Raw genomic sequence first — 26906 nt, forward strand, 5'->3', positions numbered from 1 at the left:
TAAGGGTGCAATTAGGGTGGCTAAGCTAGAACACGAAAGGCACATAGGAGAGCAAAAAAAAAAATCCCAATAAATTCTTTAACCACTACAATACAGGGCACTTTCGCCCCCTTCCTTCCCAGCCCAATTTTCAGCTTTCAACGCACTTTCAATGACAATTGCGCGGTCATGCTACACTGCACCCAAATGAAATTTTTATCATTTTGTTCGCACAAATAGAGCTTTATTTTGGTGGTATTTATTCACGACTCTGTTTTTTATTTTTTGCGATATAAGCGCAAAAAAAGCGGAAATTTGGAAAAAAAAAAAAATATTTTCTTTTTTCTATTTTCAAAGAAATCCAATAAAATCTAATTTTGTCATAAATTTAAGCCAAAATGTAATCTGCTACATGTTTTTGGTAAAAAAAAAAAAAAAAAGTGTATAATAATTGGTTTGTGTGATCATGGACATATGTACGCAAATGATCATGTACAGATATGTGCAGGTGATCACGTACATATGTGTGCAGATAATCATTGGAACATGTGATTTTAGTGGGACATATGTGGGGGAAATGTGTTTTTTTATTTGGGGACATGTCTTTTTATTATTTGGGGACATGTGTGTTTTGGGGACATGTGTGGTGACATGTGTATTGTGGTGACATGTGTGTTTACACTGTGTGGTGATGTGTGTTTACACTAGACTGGCGATCAGTTAGTAAAAAGCTGTAAAAACAGCTCATACTCACTGATCACCAGCCGGCTGCAGCGATCTGCTCTCCTCTCCTCAGCGATGACTTCTGTGTGAGGAAAGGAGGAGCCGATTGCCTAGCAACTGGCTGTTTGTTTACATCACATGATGGCCGTGATTGGGCACGGCCGTCATGTGATCAGGAGGGCCAATCACAGAGCCCTCCTGCCGATCTGAGATGCGCCGTGTCCGGGTGACACGAGCACATCGGGATCGCGCCGCTGCGTGGGCACGCGCAATCCCCCTCCTTCTGAAGGACATTCCTGAACATCCTCTCAGAAGTAGAGAGCTCCCACCCGGCCGTATATATACATTGGCCGGGTGGGAAGTGGTTAAGTATGTAAACAGTAAAAAAGGAGGACAGACCATATTGGCCCCATAAAGAATGAGGGAGGACATCTAGTTACAAAGGATGGGGAGATGGTGAAGGTATTGTATTTATTCTTCTCAGTCACGAGGGAATCGGGGGGTTTCGGGCTCATCTGACCAGAGCACCTTCTTCCACGTGTTTGCTCTGTCCCCTGCATGGCTTCACACAAACTGCTTTCTTCTTATGGCTTTCTTTCAAACAAGGGCTTTCTTCTTGCTACTCTTCCATAAAGGCCAGATTTGTGGAGTGCACGACTAATAGTTGTCCTGTAGACAGATTCTCCTACCTGAGCTGTGGATCTCTGCAGCTCCTTCAGAGTTATAATTGGCCTCTTGGCTGCCAATCTGATTAATACACTACTTGCCTGGCCTGCCAGTTTAGATGGACGACCATGTCTTGGTAAGTTTGCAGTTGTGCTATACTCTTTCCATTTTCGATTGATGGATTGAACAGTGCTCCGTGAGATATTCAAAGCTTGGGATATTTTGTTTACCGTAACCCTGCTTTACACTTCTCCACAACTTTATCCCTGACCTGTCTGGTGTGTTCCTTTGCCTTCATGATGCAGGTTGTTCACTAAGTTACTCTAACAAACCTCTGAGGATTTCACAGAACAGTTGTAATTATACTGAGAGTAAATTACACACAGGTGGACTCTATTTACTAATTAGTTGACTTCTGCAGGAAATTGGTTCCACTAGATTTTAGTTAGGGGTATCAGAGTAAAGGGGGCTAAATACAAATGCACGCCCCACATTTCACATGTTTATTTGTAAAAAAAAAAATTTGAAAACCAGTTATAATTTTCCTTCGTTGCACTTCACAATTATGTGCCACTTGGTGTTAGTCTATCACATAAACGCCAAATAAAATGATTTCCTTTTGGGTTGTAACATGACAAAATGTGGAAAATTTCAAAGGGTATAAATACTTTTTCAAGGCACTGTAAACACAAGGTATTGACTCACATGTGTGTATGCTATCTTCCAAATCCTAATACCTGGAAAACTTTTACAATATATATATATATATAAAAAGAAATGACACCATGTTTTGCTTCCAGTGGTTTAATTCTTTTCTTTTAAACACATACAGCTTACATTCCAAAATATACAAACAAAAAAATACCCAGCTTGAACCATACGTTCCACTATACATCACACAGACCAGAGGTAAAAGAGATAGAGAAGAGCACAAGTGAAAATAGTCTACTGAGGCAAACAGCATCAATCAACTGAGGAGAAGAAAAAAAACATGTTCAATAACCTGATTACAACCAAACAATATCAATAAATATCAAACCAATCATCACTGGATTAAACAAAATGGTCCCTAATGTAAAAATTGCACTACATAGTCTGAAAGCGCATAATGGCAGCTCAGGTTTATAAATGCCACTTGTTTTCAACACATCAGGGCAGGAAGGGATTTAGTATACCCAGGAGTCTATGGGTAGCCATTCTGGGAAAGGGATTCATACTGACGCAGTCATAGGGGACCAAGGCAGCAACTTCTCCCAAGATTGCATAAGCATTGGCACTTCATGCCTCTACTTTTCCTCTACCAGCTCTTTTCTAGCAAGACTCAATTACCATGGTTTATACCAGTGATGGCAAACCTTGGCACCCCAGAAGTTTTGGAACTACATTTCCCATGATTCTCAACTACACTGCAGAGTGCATGAGCATCATGGGAAATGTAGTTTCAAAACATCTTGGGTGGCAAGGTTCACCATCACTGGTTTATACTGCGAGTCTTTGTGACTAGAAGATAGCACATAGGAAATAACAGTGGCAGATCGCCAACACATAGGTCCCCATTTATATAGCAGCCTTATTGCCTTAGTGTGGCTGTACCACTGTAAAACAGTATGTTTATAAAGCACAGCGTTGTACTTCAAAAATGTGCATTATGCTTCACGACTCCAAAGAAAAGTGCTATTCGTTTCATTTTAAAATAAGCTTGGAGAAAGACAGCCTGGTCACATAAACTGTCAGTCAGGGCTTTGCAGTATTATGGGGGACACTACAAGCGCCACACTGCAGACTGCCTTTCATGCATGGAATGTAAAATGTAGGTGAAGTGTGGAGTACTTTGCAGTGTCCAGCTATAAAAAGGGCCAGCAACAATAAAAAAAATACTTAACAGTATAAAGATTTTAAAAATTGCCATGCCTTGCCACCTGAACGTTCACTACAGAGGGCTAATTCCAACATACAATTGTGTCTGCGGCATACATTGATGTCAACAGCTCTGCATGCTTATCTACCACCAGCGGCAGATAGGACATCCATCATTTGTGGAAGTGAAGTCATCCCTTCTTTTCAAAGATGACATGTAGGAAATAGACAACTGTCCTTCCATGAAATGTTTAAAAAATCCACACGTTTGAGAGTTTAAGGCTGGGTTCACACCGCAGCATGGTCCGGTGCTGCCCTGTTCACTATTTTAGGTCCAATTTCATCCCAAATTTTTGGCTGAATTCTGACCAGAAATGGACCAGAAGACGCACAGGACTCCTGTGCAATTCACACTGGAGCCACTCCAGAGATGTGTGAACTGGCTCCATAGAGAGACGGTCACAATCTCCTGACATGCGAATTGGATGCGGGGAAACTTGCATCCGATTCACAGTAGTGTGAACCCAGCCTTAAAGATCCCTTTTGATCATTGCCTTTAAAAAAGCACAGCTCTGATGAAAGGGACCCTTTGAGCTCCAAAAACAAGATTCTGAATAAAACATAAACCAGGACTTTGTACATTCTGCTTTTTGTTCTTTTCTTTCTAGTGCCCACTTGACTAAAGAGCTAACCAAAGCCATCACTTCTTGAAGAGTAGCCGGGTAATCAATCACTCTGTGCTGCTTAAAGTGATATTAAAAAATAAATAAAATTAAAGGTTTGCAAACAAACATGTTATACTTTCCAGCTCTGTCCAATGGTTTTGCACAACGCAGCCCCGATCCTCTTCTTAGGTCCCCCGCCTGGGCTCCTGGCTCCCCCTCCACCATCAAGTGACCACTATAGCAAGCCACTTGCTGTGGGGGCACTCATGCAGGCTTGTCCATAGACGCACAGAGCACAGCTGGGGCCTGCCCCAACTCCCTCCTCACTGGCTGTGATTGACAGCAGATTAAAGCTGCTGCCTTTGCACCTATGAGGAGAAAGAGCCAAGAGAGCCCCTGCTCTCCTGCACAACACTGGATCAAGATTAAGCTCAGGTAAGTACAAGGGGGGGGGGGGAGCTGCAGAGAGAAGGTTTTTAATTTTACCTTAATGCATAAAGGTAAAAAAACCCTCATCCCTAGAACGACTTTAAGACCTGACTATACCTTCCTTCATTTTCCTTTCTATAATATATATGAAGAATGAGTGAATGGGCATGCATTCCTAAAAAACTTGAATGTGCCTCAATATATTTTCTGAACAAAATACTGCTAGTATTCCACCTGAATATATTAAAACACCTTTTTACCTTGATGCATTGTGCCAGCATGTGATTAAATGGATACAATCCATTATTCTGACCTCTAGAACCATTTATTTGTCCTTAGTCAGGTCTTTCACCGTATAAGCTTCAGCTGGCAATATAAATGAAATGATTACACACTTTTCAGCAGATTTGTGCAGCCCTCCAAAAGACCTGCAGCATCTGTTTTTCCTACCAACCAGGGTCCTCCTACAGCAAATATCCTACTGGAACTTGATGTCCATCCTTTTCTTCCTTTCTGTGTTATTTAAAATGAAAGGAAACAAAGTTACAGACAGGAGATATATCGGCAGTGTTCGCAGTCAGAACAGGAAAATAACGATTTCTTAGGGGAGCGGACCTATATAAACTAGGCTACTGGGTACTATTCATAAAGTGGCATATAACTCACCAACAATTTACTGGCACAAGTGTTGGAAGATTTACTGCATTTCTGAAGTCTATCCACCAGCCAGATTTCCCAAAACATTTGCCAGATTGGGTCTCTTCCCAACATTTACCAGTAATCAAGGCCTCAGGATATTTACCATATTTATAATATGGTCAATGTTATGTTCAATGGCTCTGAACTCTTTTAAAGATTGTTAGTTTTCAAATGACAAAATCATTAAAGAGGAGCTTCAGGCTCCCCCCAAAAAATTCTGTCAGCCACTACAAATATTGTAGTTCCGGCAGCGTTCTGAGCCGGAATAAGGAGCGGTACCTGTCAAAACCATGCAAACAAGCAGAGCTTCCCCTTTTGAGTGCAGCTCCACTTTAGCTTTTCCACTGAATCAGCACAGATTAATTCCTTCTATCCAACAAGTCAATGCCAGGCATAAAAATTAAATCCAGGCACATTGCTATTTTGTTTTAAATATTTATGCCCTCAAGATCTTATTTTGTAGGGTATGTGGAGCAAAACTGATTTTTGTTGCTGAAACTAACAAATCATATCCTTTTCATGTAGCATTGGAAATAGTAAGAATTTGGCAAAAAGGACAACCCCTCACTTAGATACTTTGATCACATAAGGCCTGGAAAAGTAAGCTGGTGGTGAGCTTATAATATGAAATTAGTGATTACAAAAGTGTTTAAGGAATTAATTTGGTACAATTATGTCATATGAATGAAGTAACAATAAATAATAACAGTAAGTTCAGAAATGTGTTGTATGTTTCTAGAGGAACTCTAGAGGCACGAATGTAGAGTCGAGCTTAGTCATTCATTATTACTTAACCTAGCAGATGACCATTTCAGAACTCTTTTCAAAGACTTAATTTACCCCAAATTACCTCCTTGTATGGATAGGCTTATCCAAATCCTCCCCTGTTAGCATGTGTACATTTAGGTCAACCCTCATGTAACCTAAACTATATATTCAGAACCAGTTGATGCATGCTCCACAATTAATTAAAACTGTCAACCTGTATTTCAAATGTACTGGGTTGGTCAGAAGCACCCTCTGAACCTGGCTAAAGTACCCCTTGGGATACATACAGTACATCAGTGATTGGGAAAATATGGTCCACTTGAGCATTCAGACCTGCTAGTGTGTGACCAACTTAATACAGCCTTACTTCAACTTAAATAATCCGGATCAAAAATGACAAGCTGATAATGTATGGATTTTTATGGCGAGTCTAATAATGGAATTCTGAATACTGTCTTGAAAATAACACAGGAAGTATAAAAAAGTTTGTAAACAAAAGAAAAAAAGGAAATAACACAGGAAGTACAGGATAGATATATACAATGGACCATGGACCAACATTTTGAAGACTATATTGTAACAGAATAGTAATGCTGTCAAGCTTGAAATATTCTTAATGTAATTGAATGGAACTTGCAGGGATGTGTAGATATGATCAGAAATAATTAGACAAGTCAATGAAAAAATCTGACTCCTGAATAATGCTTTTTGGAATTGTTGGGATGCAAGAAAACATTCAAGGACAAATATAGAGTAAAATGTTTCTAATTTCAGCTGGAAGAAACTGCAATTACTACACTTCTTTCAAATGTATTTCATGGTAACACATTCTTTCTGTATTTACCAAATCTCCAGTAAAAAGGAACCTGGCTTTACTTTGCCACGTTTGATATATTATTTATTCGCTGGCCAACATTTTGCAAGTACTACTTCCCTTGGCTGTTGAGGTGGAGCTGTGTGGAAATACTGACATGAATGACATGCTATGCAATACTTTATAAAAGGGAACCAACCAAATACTGTTAAAAAGCATAAAAAGATAGCAAAATACTGCTTGAATTTTGGAAATAAAAGTTCTGGGTGGCCCCTTCAACATATGTCAAAGGAGCTGGGTGGAAAACTAGCAGCTGGGCATGGAATGCATCCAATCAGGATTTTAGGAACCCCAGGTTACCCGGCTGCTGAAAACATAAACCGGCCACAAAGATTCCTTCATCCACACTGTTTGGTGTGGATAGGTGGAATCTAAAAGGTATACACATAGTTTAAGCCTAGCACGAGGCTTACCAGTGCTTACCAGTTCCTCCAATAAACAAAGAAATGTCTTCCCACAAGTCTGCCCACAGTCTCAAGTGCATAGTTTGCAATGGTTTTAACGTCACCTCCTTCTCATTGCTGAAACTACAGCCTACATTCTAACAAACCAACGAGAGTGCCTCTATTGTTAACTTGGGTGTCTTCATCTGTTTGTGGGAGGGCAGGATGTAGCTTACACCATTTGGTGTTGAAATGTTAGACTTTGTAAACAGTACACAGGATCATGGAACTACCTTGGACACAAATAAGGTTTCTCTGTATAATAGGTTTACTAATGTAATTGTTTATACAAGTTAACTCTATGTGGTTCACGCTAATATTTGTATCAAACCTGCTTTATTTTGTATAGGATTGTGTAAGAAATCTTTAAAGCAGTAGCAAAGTCATTTCCTCCTGGATGTTAATGGCATAATGTGCTAGTATACAGCGCATACTAGCACTTTATGAAAGACTTACCTGTGAAACAGATCCCTCTAGCAGCACGCTGTCACTGCTGATAGGGCCTTCCATCTTCACCTGGTCTTCCTTCCGGGTTTGCGGGCTCCAGCCACTTGAGTCATGGCCGTGACACTCGAGAGTGCCGTCCATTCAGAGTGCAGTGCGCATAGGCTGGTGATTTCACCGGCTGCTACGGATGTGAATATCTCCTAAACGTTTAGGAGATTTTCATTGTACATACAGGTAAGCCTTATTATAGACCTTCCCGTAGGTACAACTGAAAAAGTGGACTTTACTACCGCTTAAAGAGTGTATTTTATCCTTTTGGACCTATTCATAAGCAAAAATATAAAGGAATGGTCAGACAAGTGTGTTGCAGCACTATCAAACCTATACGCAAGTTACCAAACTTTCCTCTTTTGTGGAATACTCCAGTTATTAATGTAAGTGGTTGCATTTTCAAGATTCAAAGGCAAAAATCTAACCGATGACTATGCAAAGCAAACCCAACATAATTATGAATCTGGTTGAGTGTAAAATGGACACCTTAATCCTTATTTTCTGACACATTGACAGTAGAGCAAGAAGAAATTACCAGGGCCCTAATGCTGAAGGTAAGTGCACTCACAAGATACACTAATCCCCCTCTATTTACTAAACTAAATTATCAGATTTGAATGGAGTTATTGTTGGTTACCTTCAGAAATATCCACTTAGAATAAAAATGCTCCTCAGCAATATGTAAAGCAATTGGCATTTCAATTGTTTTTGAATTGCTCCCCCCATGATGCTGACCTATGTGTTTTGCACAACACTTACCCATCCCGTGTCCAAAGTACACAATATATTAGAATTTGTTCTGAATTAGAAAAAAAAAAAAACATACAAAAAATAATTTTGTTCTGTATTCCCAGTTCCCCTGAAGAAAATAATCCCCATTATTCCATCTGAAAACATTCTGCACACAGAAAAAAGGTCACTTGGAAAATCTGTTTCAAATCTATGATGTAAAGATGAATCAACTTAACACTAAATCCCTGTCATGCCTTTTGCTTCACGGAGAGTAACAAGTTACAAATCGATTCACCCTAAAACCATGAGCGCAATGTTCTATTTTCTTTCATATACAGAAGAATTCTCATGAGAAAGCATATAGGAAAAAACAAAAAAAAAACAAAAGGAAGATTTCACAACCATCAAGTTTGAATAGAAGTGTCATTGCAGATTATAAAAAAAATGGTAATAACATTTAATGCAAATAGATGCATGTGTTTTTTACCAGCTGGATGAACTCCCAGTGATGTAACTGACAGGAGGAGTGTAGACTGCTACAGTGACATCATTGGGAGCTGCTCCAGTCATTATAAATAAGGGTGGTGAGGTTTTAACTACTGGAGCACAATGTGCTCAAATAACCTCTTATTTCATTACAGCAGGTGTTTATAAATTAAAAGCACAACCCACATGCACAGTTCATATACATTTAACTCTCCCACTGGCTCAAGACAGTTGCTAAGGAAATACTATGGCTTTTGCAGTCAGCAGTAACGATCAGAGCATACCAAATCCCTTTCGATTACAACCGTTGAATCTTTATTGCGATACATTTAATTTTAACCCCTCTATTCAAACAGAGCATAAAAGTCAGCTCTTATGTGCCACAAAGTGGAGCACCAGAGTGGTGGAATACCGTGTCAGCACTGCGGTGTAAACTCTGTGCCGATTTATACCACAGTAGATATCTGGAATGAGTTCCATATTCAGTAGATTACAGATTATCCAGTTTTATAATAAAAGGTGAATAGATTATACAATGGCCTTACAGTAGTAATTCAAGTGATTAATTAAGACCCAACCTTAACGAAACTTTTCTTCAAAACAAAGGAAAGTACAGTTTACTTTGTTGCATCACTAAACTGTCTTGTATGAAGCATTGAAACAACCTGCCTTGAAAAACAAACACAATAAGCCAAATACATCTCTCAGTCTTCAGCACAGGGAGCTTCCACAGAACATACAGACACAAAACAGCACAGCTCCCGAATCCTTGCCTTACCGACCCTGTCTACAGGGGGTAGATTGCTATGGCATGTTCTGCCAAATCTCACAAGTCCTCCCCCACCCAAAATCTCAAAAAGGACAAATAAAGAGCAAGTAACAGCAGCTGGATGATTCAGAAGAAACACGGCACCCGATAAAAACACCCCAAACCAAAACGGCAAAGTAAGCGAGTGTGGGACCAGAAGGGATGGGTTGGTCTTTGTCAGAAGCCAAACCCATCCTTCTCTGGCAGAGGAGGGAATTTTGGATGAAAGGGATTGGGGAGAAAGAGTCAGGCGCACACTGGGGAGGCAGAGGTAGGGACGGGAGTCATTACTTCTTGTTCTTTAGTTGGTTGGCTAGCCAGTCCAGCCCCTCGTAGAGACCATCTCCACTGGTGGCACAAGTGGACTGGATGTACCAGTTGCGGTGACGCAGAGAATGGAGACCCAGCTTGTCTGTGATCTCAGCAGCATTCATGGCATTGGGAAGGTCCTGCACAAAAAATATAAAAGAAGTAATTAGGCATAGGCTTCAAAATGCTTTGCATGTCATCCAACATGTGAACCACAGAATTTGATGCACACTGTTAGCACAGCAGGCAGCTAGGTGCTCACAAAAAGAAGATTCGTCAGTTGTTACGATATCACTGAGTCAAAAACTTTGCTGTACATAATGTTAAAACATGTACTTTAATGCAGTGGTCACCAACCTTTTGGACCTTCGGTACCACTTCACTCATAATTTTGAATCCCCGGAACACTAACATAAATTTTAAATGCCTTATACACACCAATTCTCTGGTGCTCTGACCTCCTCTCCCAACCCACACTCCTCTGCATCACACTGCTGCCTTACACAGACTTATCACTGGATCTAACCTCCTTATCAAGCCATAAGCTTGAGTTCCCTCCAACAGTCTGTGACCAGCGCTGCCATTGTAAGTCCCCTCCTTCTTCCCCTCCAGCTCTCTGTACTACTCCCAGCGCCCTCCCTCTGAGTTCACAGGAGCTGGAACTACAGAGGAGGCATTGGGTAGACATCTGCCACAATGCTGATTTGTGGCAGAACCACCAACATTTTCTCCAGGATTATCGGTGGTCCATGGACCGCTGGTTGGCGATTGCTGCTTTAATATCAAGATATACACTCTTTATTATTATACACGATTTATACAGCGCCAATTTGTGAAATTTGTGAGGGGTTAGAGGACTTCAGATTTCAACCAGGACAGCCAGCACCAGCACAAGGGCCAATTCTCAATAAATATAAGTACTGTCCTATGTGCTGATTTTTTTTCTTCTTCTGGTGCTGCAGGTGTTAATTAAGCTGAGGGACCTATCAAAGGCACTCATCAAGAGTGCTGACTATGCCCACCCTTTCCGCTATCTCCTCAATTCAAAGAAAATGTACTATAGCTTCCATTAATGAGAAGCACTCTATAACTTGAGGAGGCAGATCTTTCATTCACCTGCTACTCCTCCATTCATAGATCACTAATAGTACAGGGCAGGTATAGTCAGCACTTGAAAGGGACTGATAGGTCCAGCAGTTGTAGTGACTCCCGCAGCACCAAAAGATAATGGCTGCAAGGGGTATGGGGGGCAAAGAACTTTGGATTTTCAACTAAGAGAGCAGCCACCAGCACAAGGGACACTTCTTATTCAATGTAAGTACTGTCCCTTGCTAATTTAAAAATAAAAATGACATACTAATTTCAAGCTTTGTTACACTGCTGCATAATGCTGACATATAATTACACACATAGGTTGGACTTGATGGACTTGTGTCTTTTTTCAACCTCACCTACTATGTAACTTGTCTGCACCTGCACACCTGTATGAGCTAGTGAGGGAAAAAAGTATTTGATCCCCTGCTGATTTTGTATGTTTGCCTAGATATATAAGTATTTCATTCATTCATTCACTGACAAAAAAATGATCAGTCTATCATTTTAATAGTAGGTTAATTTTAACAGTGAGAGACAGAATAACAACAAACAAATCCAGAAAAAAACACATTTCAAAAAAGTTATACGTTGATTTGCATTTTAATGAGTGAAATAAGTATTTGACCACTTCGCAAAACATGACTTAGTACTTGGTGCAAAACCCTTGTTGGCAATCACAGAGATCAGACGTTTGTTACAGTTGGCCACGAGGTTTGCACACATCTCAGGAGGGATTTTGGCCCACTCCTCTTTGCAGATCCTCTCTAGGTCATTAAGGTTTCGAGGCTGATGTTTGGTAACTCGAACCTTCAGCTCCCTCCACAGATTTTCTATAGGATTAAGGTATGGAGACAGTGCTTCTTCTTGAGCTACTCCTTTGTTGCCTTGGCTGTATGTTTTGCGTCAGTGTCATGCTGGAATACCCATCCACAACCCATTTTCAATGGCCAGGCTGAGGAAAGGAGGTTCTCATCCCAGATTTGATGATACATGGCCCTGCCCCCCCGTCCCTTTCATGCAGTGGAGTTGTCCTGTCCCCTTTGCAGAAAAACACCCCCAAAACATAATGTTTCCACCTCCATGTTTGACAGTGGGGACGGTGTTCTTGGGGACATAGACAGCAGTCCTCCTCCTCCAAACAGCGAGTTGAGTTGATGCCAAAGAGCTAGATTTTGGTCTCATCTGACCACAACACTTTCACCCAGTTCGCCTCTGAATCATTCAGATGTTCATTAGCAATCTTCAGATGGGCCTGTACATGTGCTTTCTTGAGTAGGGGGACCTTGCGGGCGCTACAGGATTTCAGTCCTTCACGTTACCAATTGTTTTCTTGGTGCCTAGGGTCCCAGCTTCCTTGAGATGATTGACAAGATTCTCCTGTGTAGTTCTGGGCCTCACCATTCTGACGATCATTGAAACTCCACGAGGTGAGATTTTGCATGGAGCCCCACCCAGACTGAGGGAGATTGAGTGTTATTTTGTGTTTCTTCCATTTGCAAAAAATCACACCAACTGTTGTCACCCTCTCACCAAGCTGCTTGGTGATGGTCTTGTAGCCCATTCAAGCCTTGTGTATGTCTACAATCTTGTCACTGACATCTTTGGACAACTCTTTGGTCTTGGCCATGGTGGAGAGATTGGAATCTGATTGATTGATTGCTTCTGTGGACAGGTGTCTTTTATACAGGTAACAAGCTGAGATTAGGAGCACTCTCTTTAAGAGATTGATCCTAATCTCAGCTTGTTACCTGTATAGGAGACACCTGGGAGCCAGAAATCTTGCTGATCGATAGGGGATCAAATACTTATTTCACTCATTAAAATTAAAATCAATTTATAAGTTTTATAAAATGTGTTTTTCTGGATATTTTTGTTGTTACTCTGTCTCTTAAAATAAACCTAGCATTAAAATGATAGACTGATCACTTATTTGTCAGTGGGAAAATGTACAAAATCAGCAGGGTATCAAATATTTTTTTCCCTCCCCTGTATATGGACTTCTACTAGATTCTTTTGGATTTTATTTTATATCCATTTTATATTGCAGGGGCTTTAATCATGATGGTCATTTATTTGCATTGTTGTAACAGTGAGGGTGGATATATTTATTTAGTATTAGCTATATTGTTATATAGTGTTTAACACTTTAGTGAATAGGGGAGATACTCTGCACATTTTATATTCATATAAAGTTTTGTTCACATATTTATACAAATTGTGGGTATTTATTCATTTCCCTGTATGTGAAGCTCTATAGTTAATAATTGGAAGTTTGCACATTTTTCTATTTATAGAGGTACAAATAGATCTAAAAAAACAACAACCTCAGAATAAATTATTTTGAACGTGTGTGTGTGTGTGTGTGTGTGTGTGTGTGTGTGTGTATATACACACACATATGTAGTATACGGTGCCTTGGAAAAGTATTCATACCCCTCGAAATTTTCCACATTTTATCATGTTACAGCCAGAAATGTAAATTTATTTTATTGGGATTTTATGTGATAGACCAACACATAGTGGCGCATAATTGTGAAGTGGAAGGAAAATGATAAATGGTTTTAAATTTATTTTTACAAATAAATATGTGAAAAGCGTGGTGTGTATTTATATTCAGTATTGACTGAGTCAATACTTTGTAGAACCCCCTTTCACTGCAATTACAGCTATAAGTCTTTTTAGGGATGTCTCTACCAACTTCGTACATTTAGAGAGCGACATGTTTGCCCATTCTTCTTTGCAAAATAGCTCAAGCTCTGTCAGATTGGATGGAAAGCGTCTGTGAGCAGCATTTCCAAATCTTGCCACAGATTCTCAATTGGATTTAGGTCTGGACTTTGACTGGGCCATTCTAACACATGAATATGCTTTGATCTAAACGATTTCAATGTAGCTCTGGCTGTATGTTTAGGGTCATTGTCCTGCTGGAATGTGAACCTCCGCCCCAGTCTAAAGTCTTTTGCAGACTCTGACAGGTTTTCTTCTCAGATTGCCCTGTATTTGGCTCCATCCATCCTCCCATCAACTCTGACCAGCTTCCCTGTCTCTGCTGAAGAAAAGCATCCCCACAACATGATGCTGCTACTTCCATGTTTCACTGTGGGGGTGGTGTGTTCAGGGTGATGTGCAGTGTTCATTTTCCACCACACATAGCATTTTGCTTTTAGACCAAAAAGTTAAATTTTGGTCTCATCTGATTAGAGCACCTTCTTCTACATGTTTGCCGTGTCCCCCACATGGCTTTTCGCAAACTGCAAACCGGATTTCTTATGGCTTTCTTTCAACAATGGCTTTCTTCCTGACACTTTTCCATAAAGACCAGATTTGTGGAGTGCACGACTAATAGTTGTCCTATGGATAGATTCTCCCACATGAGCTGTGGATCGCTGCAGCTAATCCAGAAGTTACCATGGGCTTCTTGACTGCTTCTCTGATTAATGCTCTCCTTGCCCAGCCTGTCAGTTTAGGTGGATAGCCATGTCTTGGTAGGTTTGCAGTTGTGCCACACTCTTTCTATTTTTCGGATGATGGATTGTACAGTGCTCTGTGAGATGTTGAAAGCTTGGGATATTTTTTATAACCTAACCCTGCTTTAAAACTTCTCCACAAATTTATCCCTGACTGGTGTGGTGTGTTCCTTGGCCTTCATGTTGCTGTTTGTTCACTAAGGCTCTCTAACACATCTCTGAGGGCTTCACAGAACAGCTGTATTTATACTGAGATTAAATTACACACAGGTGGACTCCATTTACTAATTAGGTGACTTCTGAAGGCAATTGGATACCCCTAACTAAAATCTAGTGGAACCGAGTAAAGGGGGTTGAATACAAATGCACGCCACACTTTTCAGATATTTGGAAAAAAAAAAGTTGAAAACCCTTCATCATTTTCCTTTCACTCCACAATTATGTGCCACTTTGTGTTGGTCTATCACATAAAATTTCCCCAAAATACATTTACCTTTTTGGTTGTAACATGACAAAATGTGGAAAATTGTAAGGGGTATGAATACTTTTTCAAGGCACTGTGTGTGTGTGTGTGTATATATATATATATAGCTATCTCTCTCTCTCTATATATATATATTATATATACACACGCATACACGCACCCATACAGTATCTCACAATGGTGAGTACACCCCTTACATTTTTGTAAATATTTTTCTATATCTTTTCATGTGACAACACTAAAGAAATGACACTTTGCTACAATGTAAAGTAGTGAGTGTACAGCTTGTATAACAGTGTAAATTTGCTGCCCCCTCAAAATAACTCAACACTCTTTTTTTCATATCCTCAGAAAGTTCTTTGCCATGAGGTGCCATGTTGAACTTCCAGTGACCAGTATGAGAGAGTGAGAGCGATAACACCAAATTTACCACACCTGCACTCCATTCAGACCTGAGACCTTGTAACACTAATGAGTTACATGACACCTGGGAGGGAAATGGCTAACTGGCCCCAATTTGGACATTTTCACTTAGGGGTGTACTCACTTTTGTTCCCAGCGGTTTAGACATTAATAGCTGTGTGTTGAGTTATTTTGAGGGGACAGCAAATTTACACTGTTATACAAGCTGTACACTCACTACTTTACGATGTAGAAAAGTGTCATTTCTTCAGTGTTGTCACATGAAAAGATAGAATAAATATTTACAAAAATGTAACCTTCTTGTTGGCCACGTCTGACCACTGGATATCGTTTTGTACAAACAAGCTTACCTTCCTTTCTGTGGCCCTGTTTCTGATCCCCGGGTGTTTTACTGCCTACATGCCATCTATCGGAGGCATCAAGAGCACTCAATGGTATAATCCCCAAGGCAGCTACATCTATCTCACGACTGTCTCTGAACAGCTCAGGCAGTGTTTACGGGAGAGCTATTTTGGGACTCTATTGCAGCTGGTATACACAGTGGAGATCATTCTGGAGGGCTGTGGATTGTGAAGGATGGAGAAGCTGCCACAATTTTGATGAGCGATTGTTGACCCTCTGGGGTCTGAGGGTTCTGGTAAGAAGCCATTTTATACATAGGTGGTGGTGGATTCTACACGGCTCACAGCAGAAGATTTCTGGATGGACTTTTTTTATATTTAGTTATTTATATCATTCACAAGTTTATCAGTCACGTTTTTGGTCACAAGTGGTGTTTATTTTTGACGTTTTAAAGGATTTGATTATTATTAGTCACATATTTTTCTTCCTTTATTTGGAGTATCTATACACATTTTATATTGAGTCTCATTTTTGTGTTCATGTCACAAATTTTTGAGTCAATATATTGGTGAGTAATTTTCATCTTTTATTGGCTTGACCAATTAGCACTGGGGTTTGCACAGTTGGTTAAGGGGAGGATGTCCCCGATTGGTGGGTATTATATCACTTTATTGTGAGTTAGCGCGGTTCTTTATCTCTACAAAATCTTTATGAAGAGATATGGGGTCAGTATGATCCGCTGCTTACCTGGCTGCTAACAAAGAGCCGAAACTGGAAGTGACAAAAACCTTGTCACTTCCAGTTTCCGGGGTCACAGAGAGGGATAAACAACATCAGTTCCTCTCTCTCTGTGTAGTGTCACTGTTGCAGCCGGTTGCAGGGGTCCTGGGCTCTGCAATCAGACAGGTGAGGAAGTGTGTTACTGTCCAAATTACCAGGTACAAATATCCCTCAGGGATGTCAGGCATGATTAACATAATTCAGATTACAACACGCGGTGATTCTATGCTAAGTTGGCCATTATAAATTATGTCAAGAAATGCCTATGGCCTATTACCTGTGTATGCTCAGATATTGACATAAATGCTATATTCACACTCTGGGCATAGTTAAAATTTAGCTGAATTTCGAACCATCTATGGGCACCCTGGTCGTACACAAGTTGATCTATCCATCGACTTGTGTACAACCAGCCTGTTGAGTTTTTCCCAAACAATTAGTGCCTCTGGCTATAGCTGGCAACACTAATCATTGTGTTTTGCCTGCAGGAAAGGATCCCCATTAGCAGAACACAATAGAGCTGCAGAAGGGAACCCCCCATCAATGCTACCTGTGTTGATGGGGGAAATGAAAGAAAATTGCATAATCTATGGCTTGCCTTACATATACCCTTTTCTATTTCCAGTTTTGCTCAACTATGGGCTAGCAAATACTAAAAAAAGTATCCTTAAAAATAAAAACTCAAACACATTCATATCCAAAATAGGTACACACAGTCGTTACATTAACCCCTTCATGTGCACCCGTCATAGTCTTTTAACAAGACTGGGGGTAGGGGGCTTTCCAATAGCATGACCAATGTGATTAGCTACCACAGTGATCATATGTTTGGGAGTCCTTCCCACTGGCTCCTGATCATAATTAGAGACAGGGAGTTGGAAACTCAATTATTGCGTGCACTGAACAAAGAAGCATCAGCTACATGAAACATATTTGTGGTGTGTGGGCGTTATGTTACGTGGTTGTCAAGAGGTTAAAATGTCATATAAACAGTCCTGTGAAAACAAAACTAGTGGTGTTTGTGTGCCCATGCCATGCATACAGCGAGCTGTTATACACCTAGGCTCTGACTGCATGCAAATATGCGGCCTCTCAGTGGCCGGGCCTTAGCACAGAGGGGCCGCATATTTGCGTGCATTAGCGCTGATAGAGCTGATCTGAGAGCGCGCGCCAGCAAAGTGACCGGCGTCTCACGAAAAGCTCCCGAACACTTCTTACGATCAGGAGTTTCCAATCGCGTGACCACCATGACAGTCAATCACAGCGGTCACAAGCCCCGCCCGCCTCCTGGAATGCCAAACCCCTTAAAGGGCCAGTGGGAGCCGATGCCAAGATCTTATATTATTGCTGAATGTGGTCTCTTTGTAAAAAATTTGCAGATTTGGACCTGCAAACACAAGCTACGGTCTCACAGTACAGTAGGAGCTTCCACAGCTATGTGGTGGATGAAAAAGTCACAGGCAAAGCATTTTGAGGGTGTTCGGTCTGGCCATCATATTAGTTCATCTCCTATTGCAAAGTTAATTGGTTAAATGTAGTGATTTACTAACTAATGTCATGCTTTTCACTTAGACCAGAGTTCTTTAACTGGCTGTGCAAAGCGATTTTTATCCCATTATAGACAAGTATATCTACTTTTATAGTAGAAAGTACATGTTTATACAGTTTAAAAGGCAGTGGAATTTGTGAAGGTTTCAAGCATACAGACTGTACTTCATAAACTCTACAGTGGGGAAAATAAATATTTGATCCCCTGCAGATTTTGTAAGTTTGCCCACTTACAAAGAAATTAAGGGTCTATCATTTTAATCATAGGGGTATTTTAAATTATAGACACAGAATATTAACCAAAAATCCAGAAAAGGCACATGATATACATTTTATACATGGAGGTTCAGTGAGTAAAATAAGTATTTGATCCCCAAGCAAAGCATAACTTAGTACTTAGTGGAGAAACTCTTATTACCTCTTACCACATAGGTAAGACATTTCTTGTAGTTGGGTGTCAGGTTTACACACATCTCAGGAGGAATTTTGGTCCACTCTTCTTTACAGATCTTCTTTAAATCCTTAAGGTTTCTTGGCTGTCGCTTGGCAACTCAAAGTTTCAGCTCCCTCCATACATTTTCTATAGGATTAAGGTCTGGAGACCGGCTAGGCCGCTCCATGACCTTAATGTTATTTGAGCCACTCTTTTGTTGGTTTTGCAGTATTTTTTGGGTCATTGCCATGCTGGAAGGCCCATCCACAAACCATCTTCAGTGTTCTGGCAGAGGGAAGAAGGTTCTTATCCAAGATTTTACAATACATGGTCCCGTTCATTGGCCCCTCAATGCGGCAAAGTCGGCCTGTACCTTTAGCAGAGAAACAGCCCCAAAGCATAATGTTTCCACCTCCATGCTTGACTGTAGAGATGGTGTTCTTAGAGTCATAGTCAGTATTTTTCTTCCTTCAAACATGGTGAGTCGCGTTAATGACAAAGAGCTCAATTTTGGTCCCATCTGACCACAGCACTTTCTCCCAATTCTATGAATCATTTAGATGTTCATTGGCAAACTTCAGATGGGTCTGTACATGTGCCTTGTTGAGGTGGGGGGCATTGCGGGTGCTGCAGGATTTCAATCAACGGGGGTATATTGTGTTACCAATGGTTTGGTGACTGTGGTCCCAACTGTCTTGAGATTATTCACAAGTAGTTCTGGGCTGATCCCTCACTTTTCTCATGATCATCCTTCCCCCAGGAGGTGAAATCTTGCATGGAGTTCCAGACCAAGGGCAATTGATGGTTATTATGTATTTCTTCCATTTGTGAATAATCTCTCCAATAGTTATCTTCCTCTCACCAAGCTTCTTGCAGATGGTCTTGTAGCCCATTCCCGCCTTGTGCAGGTCTAAAATATTGTCCTTGATGTCATTTGACAGCTCTTTGGTTTTGCCCATGATGGTGAGGTTTGATTGGAAGAAAGAGATTCTGTGGACATGCATCTTTTATACACATAACAAGTTGTCGTTAGGAGCACCTTCTTAAATTGACAGGACTAATCTGTGTACCACATGAGCACATACTGTAGCCAGAATTATAGTTGGTTGGTAGGGGATCAAATACTTATTTTACTCACTGAACTGCAACTCAATTTATAACATTTGTATCATGTGTTTTTCTGTATTTTGGTTGATATTCTGTCTCTATCATTTAAAACACACTCATAAAAACTATAGACCCTTCATTTCTTTGTAAGTGGCAAACTTACAAAATCCATAGAGGATTAAATAATTACATTTTCCCCACTGTATATTGCTATTGTGGGATATTGGTATCATACTTCCTCTAAATGAATGTATTTAATTACTAATTCAACTAACCTGTTTATTTGCAAACACGAGCAAAACAGCATCCCGAAGCTCATCCTCTGCCAGCATTCTCATCAATTCTTCACGTGCCTCATTTACTCTTTCTCTGTCATTACTGTCCACCACAAATATTAGGCCTGATAAAACAGGAAGACACAAATCATTATGTTCTACTGTTATTCTACCATTGGCAATTCCATCACTTTCTAAATCAATATTACATTAGTCTAACTTCCAAATATACAAGCGCATTGGGGGCAATCCTTCATGTCACTTATTGGAATAAAACATGACAACCCACTTGCAATATATATAACAGGTACAAAGGTAAATTGGCTTATTTATAAAAGCTGGCTAAAAAAGAATGGAATTACAAACACATTTCTTCATTTCTGTTATAATATTTTGCAAATTAGTAATTATTCTTCAAAAATTGTGGCCAATATTTATACTGCTACATATCTTTGGTAAAAAATTACAAAATAAGTATATATTATTTGGTCTTTGTGAAGGTTATAGAGTCTACAAGCTATGGTGCCAATCACTAAAAATGTATCACATCTGATCACACCTGATGTACTGAATGCCTTTCTCATTTCCAGAGACACTTAGGGCCAGTTCCCTTGGGTGCGATGTCCAATATTGCATGTGATTCGCACTGCAGTGCAAAATCACATGCGATCTATGTGAGATGCGATTTCAGCCATACATATAGTATGGCTGGATTTGCATCGCTTTCGTGTTAAACTCGCACAGGACGTTTTTTTTTTTTGGTCTGTGCGATCCGGTTACTGTCTGAAGTTGCAGTTCGCACTGCGAAATGCAAACTGATTTGGGGGTGTCATTAACCTTTAATTGACACTCCCATCAGTTTGCATAAGGCAGTGTGGACTGCGCGCGGGATTCACAGGGTTCCCGCATCTCTGCAGTGTGAACCAAGCCTTAAGCTGGCCATACATTATACCTTTTTTCGTATTCAATTTCCTACAGATTTACCTTCAACTATGTAGTGCAAGGGCCTGCCTTATTGCATACAAATTTAAGTGTTTAGGTTTGACCTTATATTATATGCTTCTGGTAAATCTAAAAGGAAAATTGGACAAGAAAATTGTATAGTGTATGGCCAGCCAAACAAGCCAGGAAAGCACAAATACCCCCCAAATGACACCTTTTTGGAAAGTAGACATTCCAAGGTATTTAGTAAGAGGCATGGTGAGTTTTATAAAATTAAAATTTTTTCCCACAATTTTTTGCAAAATTAAGATATTTTTTTCTTTTTTTCACAAAATTGCTTTTTGTTGCGACGTTGTACAAAAAAAAAAAAAAAATTACATTTTTTTTTTAGTAATGGCAGTGATCTGTGATTTTTATCGGGACTGCGACATTGTGGCGGACAGATCGGGAACTTTTGACACTTTGTAGGGATCATTGACATTTATACAGTGATCAAAGCTAAAAATAGCCACTGATTATTGTATTATTTGTATAAATATCACTGGCAGGGAAGGGGTTAACACTAGGGAGCGATCAAGGGGTTAAATGTGTGTCCTAGGGAGTGTTTCTAACGGTGGGGTGATGGTACTGCCTGGGGGAGGAGACTGATTGTTGTTCCTAAGCATTAGGAACAACAAATCAGTCTCCTCACCCCTGACATAACGGAGATCTGTCTATTCACATTGACAGACCTCCGTTCTGTCTCTGCCTAGAGCGATCGCAGGTGCTAGGCAGACATTGTGACCTCCAGGCATGCGCATCGGCTCAGACGTCGCGTCTTGTGCACACGCGCACCCCCAAGTGGTCTTAAAGCAGCCGACGTACAGCTACGATCATTGGATGGAGAGATCACGTAGTAAAGGGCCACTGTCATTGGCCCTTTACCCTGATCTGTGATCACAGACACTCCCGGGGGCACACCGGAGGCGCGATTTCTGGAGGACATCATAGTACGCCCTTCCAGAACTAGCCAAGCGCGGTATAGCCGTCATTTGGCTATAGCCCGGTTGGCAAGTGGATAAAAAGGCTCTATCAACAACATAAGAAACTGCAGGTAAAAGCACAGAAAAGTTCAGTATTTTAAATGTAAAGGGGAATACCAAAGAGTGTCCATTAAGTCTGCTGGGGCTGCCAACATTGCATTCAAGATGACAGCATTCAGCAGCAGTCTCAGGCTGTTTCGATGTCTGCACAAGGAAGGCTTTTTATGTAGGAGGTAATTTCAGTCTAGATGCCCAGGTCAAATTTAGCAACATCTGCATGTGTCGGTTAACTTGACTATAACTCTATTATAACTACAGTGCAAAGTGGCAAAAAGGTTTTAGGGACTCAGGTGGAGAGTTCACCCCTAGCCTCCCATGCAGAACAGCAGGATTAGACTGATACATTGGAGTCTATATACATTTTTGTGCTAACAACTTGCAGACTGCCTACTGCAGATAAACTGCGGCAGAGGGGCTCCGCTGCGCTGGATCATGTACATGTACGGAATCCAGCACTTTTTGGAGGGGGGCGCTCATACCCGTCAATGATTTACAAGTGGAACTGGCCAATCAGCTGATCAAATTACAGAAGAGAGCCCTGTGTAGGTAAACAACACAGGGCCATCTATTGTCAGCAGCAATGTGCCACTTTTTTCTCCCTGCAAATCAGGGAGTAAAAACCTCCACATTGCGTAGTAAGACAGCACACAGTAAACATAGTTAAGCACACATTTAAACCCTTGATCACGCTTGATGTTTACCCCTTTCCAGTCAATGTCATTAGTAAAGTGCATATTATTAGCACTGATCAATGTATTAGTGTCACTGGTGATGTCAATGGCAGTTTGTCAGTTTTTGTCAGATTGGCCGCCGCACTATAGCAGTCATATTATAAGTTGCTGATCGCCACCCTTAGTAGTATAAAACAATAAACATAGTTTGTAGATGCTATAACTTTCACGCAAACCAATCAATATACATTTGTGCAGCAGAATACATTTTGGCTAAAATATATGAAGAAATTTGATTTTATTTTTTATTTTTTAATTGGATATGTTTTATGACACAAAGTAAAAAATATTGTTGTTTTTTTTTCTTCAAAATGTTCAATCTTTTTTTCATTTATTTATCGCAAAAAATAAAAAACCCAGTGGTGATCAAATACCACCAAAAGCTATTGGTGTGAAAAAATAATATTTATGGTATGGAGCCCTCTGACCGATACGGTTAAGGATGACAAACAAGGTTAACATAAACTCGCTTACTTGAAATGGACCTGAAAGTGTGCCCTGGTCTAACGTACGGTATACCAAAATAAGGGGGCATACCCTAGATAGAAAGTGGGTGATAAATGAAATGAATATGAATGGGGAGAAAAGAGTACTCTCATGAGGAGTATGATGCTTGAGAAATGCCCTGAAAAGGGGGATGGGTGGGTGGGTATCGCGCACCGGAACCGACGAGGAGGACAGGCGAATGGGCTGGTTATATATTCCACCGGGCTCCTCCCATAATTTCAGGCCAGCATACTGGCCTTTCTATTTATGGTATGGAGCCCTCTGACCGATACGGTTAAGGATGACAAACAAGGTTAACATAAACTCGCTTACTTGAAATGGACCTGAAAGTGTGCCCTGGTCTAACGTACGGTATACCAAAATAAGGGGGCAAAATCATTCAGGTAGGGGTTGTATTTTATTGATCCAAGTTTGTTACTGGGTGCGCTCGACAAAGGCCTGGGTCATCTCCGCTTGCGGATTGGGTATGTAGCGGGCGAAACAGGTGGACCTCCATCTGCCCCACTTCTTGATAATGTGAGTAGGACAGAGGTGAAGGACACCCGGGAGTATCCTGACACGTTGCACCGGGCAGCGTTCAGAGGTTTAGTGAGAAATGGCAGAAGAGGACTAACTCCTGGTTGATCAGCCAAAAGGGGCCGACAGGCGCGTGAAAATGGCGACCGGGTACCGACGGTTGTTGGACTTATAGCGGTGTATGTCCGAACCCGAGCCAAGCTGCTGCGTCTTGGAGACTGCTAAGTGTAAGGCGAAATGGTCTTTGTATCGGACCAGGTGGTGCTGGTACAGCATGCGTGCCGTGAGGCTACAACAAGTAAACTTGCTTGGCCGTAAGAAGCCGGGGAAGGCGAGGTGTATGGCTGCTTGTAAATGACACCAACGTGGAGACCGAAAAGGTGAAGTAGCCAGGAAGTCTGACGTATTTCTAAACGTCTCCTGTGATAGGCGGTCGTTTTGGTGCCGGTCATCGGCTGGCGCTTCCTGGATACCGCGCGTAACAGCCCGAACGGCGTGGTAAAATAGGAAGGGTACGGTAGGGTCCTGGAGGGACGTAAGATGTTGTACACCGGTCATGTATAGCCGGATCGTATTAAAGGATGACGCCAACTGCGAGTGACAGTAGGAAATGAAGGCTGTGACTTGCTTGACACGGGACGTCTCTGTACTGTGACACGTGACGAAGTTGGTTAAAGGCCCTCCAGGCTGATTGATAGGCCTTGAGGGTGTTGCGGGAAAGGGAGTGATCAAACGAGTTGGGTAGCCGCTAGGAGGTGAGGGGCTAACCCAGGGTCAGTTGAGACCAGTCCAGGATAGCTGCTGATGTTGGTCCGGCTCCGGGTACCTGAATGAAAACGCGACAAGGTTAAAGCGGGAGAGGGCGTCCGCTGCCTGATTGAACTTACCGGGGATAAAGGAAGAATGGATGTTGAACTGAAACAACAACAAGAGCTGGACCAGTTGACGTAGGAAGTACATACCACCAGAGAGGGCGCCTTGGCGCAGCCAGGAATTGCCAGTAACTGGGGAGGCCAGGGAGCTGCGAGCCAGAGGTGGCCAAAAATCAGCGGCAAGCCCGTGGAGGCCGCTGCGTCAGTCATCACCTGGGGAGAAAGGGAAGACGCGAAGGGAATGAACAGAGAGACGTCACTCCCAGACGATAGGAATTCCTCCCGCATAGCAAGGACTGCTATTGCCGCGGGGACCCGGCTGAGGACTTGCTCTGGATCCTGTGAGAGAGACAGTAAGACCAATCGGCGTGACACAGAGGCGCGACCCCTGAGGGATGACGTGCATAGGGACGCTCGACATGCCGTGAAGGGACTGTAGGTGTCTTTTGGATGACTAAACTGGGGAATATGCGAGGGTATTATGTGTCCGTAAAGATGGCAGTTGTAATGGGCGAGCATTGGCCGAAGATTATGGGCTGATGCCTCTGGACGCATCGTAGTGGGGATCTTGCTGTATGGGCTGTAACAACAGATGGTTCTCCGAGCATTGTAAGAATAAGAAATGTTGAACGCTGGCTAGAAATAGCCTGGGCGTGCTACGGAAGAAGCCAGTCGCGTGTGACAACATGATCCTGGTGCGGACGGAGGTTGAACTCAACTGTCCCAAGGAAGAGACAGCCGGACAGGCGACAGTGAGTGGCTTGTAAGAAAGGCCACAGGAGACGAGTGGCCAATTAAGTGCTGCTGAAAATGAGGTGTAGCCAGTTAGCGTACCACTGAGAACGTGCTTGCAACAAACGATTGCAAGAAGTTATGCTAAGTCGCGAGCCTTGGCATGAGTAAAGGTTGTGTTTGTACGTGTGCTTGCGACAATTGCCCGGGAGTTTGTCGGAGGAGATGTGTACGTGATGACTGCGAGCAATTCGCGTTCCGCATGTGCACTGCGAAGACTGCGGGAGTTATGCTTGCATGTATGTTAGGACACGTGCTTGCGACGGTTGCAAGATGTTACTCAGTATGCGTGCTTACCATGATTGCAAGATGTTATGCTAGGACGCGTACTTGCGACGGTTGCAAGATGTTACCCAGGATGCGTGCTTGCCATGATTTGCAAGATGTTATGCTAGGACGCGTGCCTGCAGCGATTGCAAGGATTTACAGTAGGCTTCGTGGGTAGCCAGGCCGGAAAAGACAGAAGTCCATCCGGTCCAACCACAATTGAAATAATAAGGTATCACACCACCCGACACCCCAATTCTACGCCCGCAGCTGATCCAGAGGAAGGCAAAAAACCCCAACAGAGCATGGCCAATTTGCTACAGTAGGGGAAAAAATTCCTTCCTGACCCCTCGAGAGGCAATCGGATTTTCCCTGGATCAACTATGCCTATAAGTATAAGTACCCTGTAATACAACGAACATTTAGGAAGGTATCCAGGCTTCCCTCAAAGCAACCTATTGAGCAGGCAGAAGTGCCTGCCAGCAATGATTGCCATAAGTTGAGCCCGGACATCAGCCTGCAATGATCGCAAGAGGCTTATGCTTGAATGCGTGCTTGTCATGACTGCAAGAGGTCTACGCTCGAATGCGTGCTTGCAACGATCGCTAGAGGTGTATGCTCGAATGCGTGCTTGCGACGATTGAAAAAGGTCTATGCTCGAATGCGTGCTTGCAACGATTGCAAGAGGTTTATGCTCGAAAGCGTGCTTGCAACGATAGCAAGAGGTTTGTGCTCGAATGCGTGCTTGCAACGACCGCAAGAGGTTTATGCTCGAATGCGTGCTTGCAACGACTGCAAGAGCTCTATGCACGAACGCGTGCTTGTAATGAGTGCAAGAGGTCTAGGCTCGAATGCGTGCTTGCGACGACTGCAAGAGGTCTATGCTCGAATGCGTGCTTGTAACGAGTGCAAGAGGTCTAGGCTCGAATGCGTGCTTGCGACGACTGCCAGAGGTCTCTGCTCGTATGCGTGCTGGTACAATGATTGCGATTAGTCTATCTCTGGATGCGTGCTTGCAACGACTGCAAGAAGTCTGCGCTTGGATGTGTATTTACGACGATTGCAGGAAGTCTGCGCTTGAATGTGGAGAAAAACAACGCAACACGCCTAAACGAAGCTGTTTTCCTTTTGAGGCAACTTTATAATGAAATGAGGCCGAGGAGCAAGGCCCCCCTGGTAGGCATCCAGACCGCATGTGATAGTGAGACGAGAGAAGCTGCCATGACAGAGATCCGGATCGCCATGCCACAACTTTGCGACTGAGCACGAAACGGATTCTGGAGCATGTACTGAAATGAGGCCGTTCC

General features: G+C 42.0%; 1 protein-coding gene across 1 annotated transcript in view; it reads right to left on the reverse strand.

Annotated features, from left to right (window-relative positions):
• Positions 1 to 2156: 2156 nt before the first annotated feature.
• The window catches only part of ARF3 (ARF GTPase 3), an 80975-nt gene continuing 56225 nt past the window's right edge, over positions 2157 to 26906 (reverse strand). The window contains exons 4-5 of the mRNA XM_077483331.1: positions 19891 to 20015; positions 2157 to 10076 (exon numbers count right to left, since the gene is read on the reverse strand). Of these exons, the coding sequence (XP_077339457.1) occupies positions 9915 to 10076; positions 19891 to 20015 (287 nt within the window). The 3' untranslated portion in view covers positions 2157 to 9914. The remainder of the gene's footprint in view (positions 10077 to 19890; positions 20016 to 26906) is intronic.

Source organism: Lithobates pipiens, unplaced genomic scaffold (genome assembly GCF_037356315.1).
Source record: "Lithobates pipiens isolate NorthernLeopardFrog02 unplaced genomic scaffold, aLitPip1_a1.2 Scaffold_16, whole genome shotgun sequence".
NCBI lineage: Eukaryota > Metazoa > Chordata > Amphibia > Anura > Ranidae > Lithobates > Lithobates pipiens.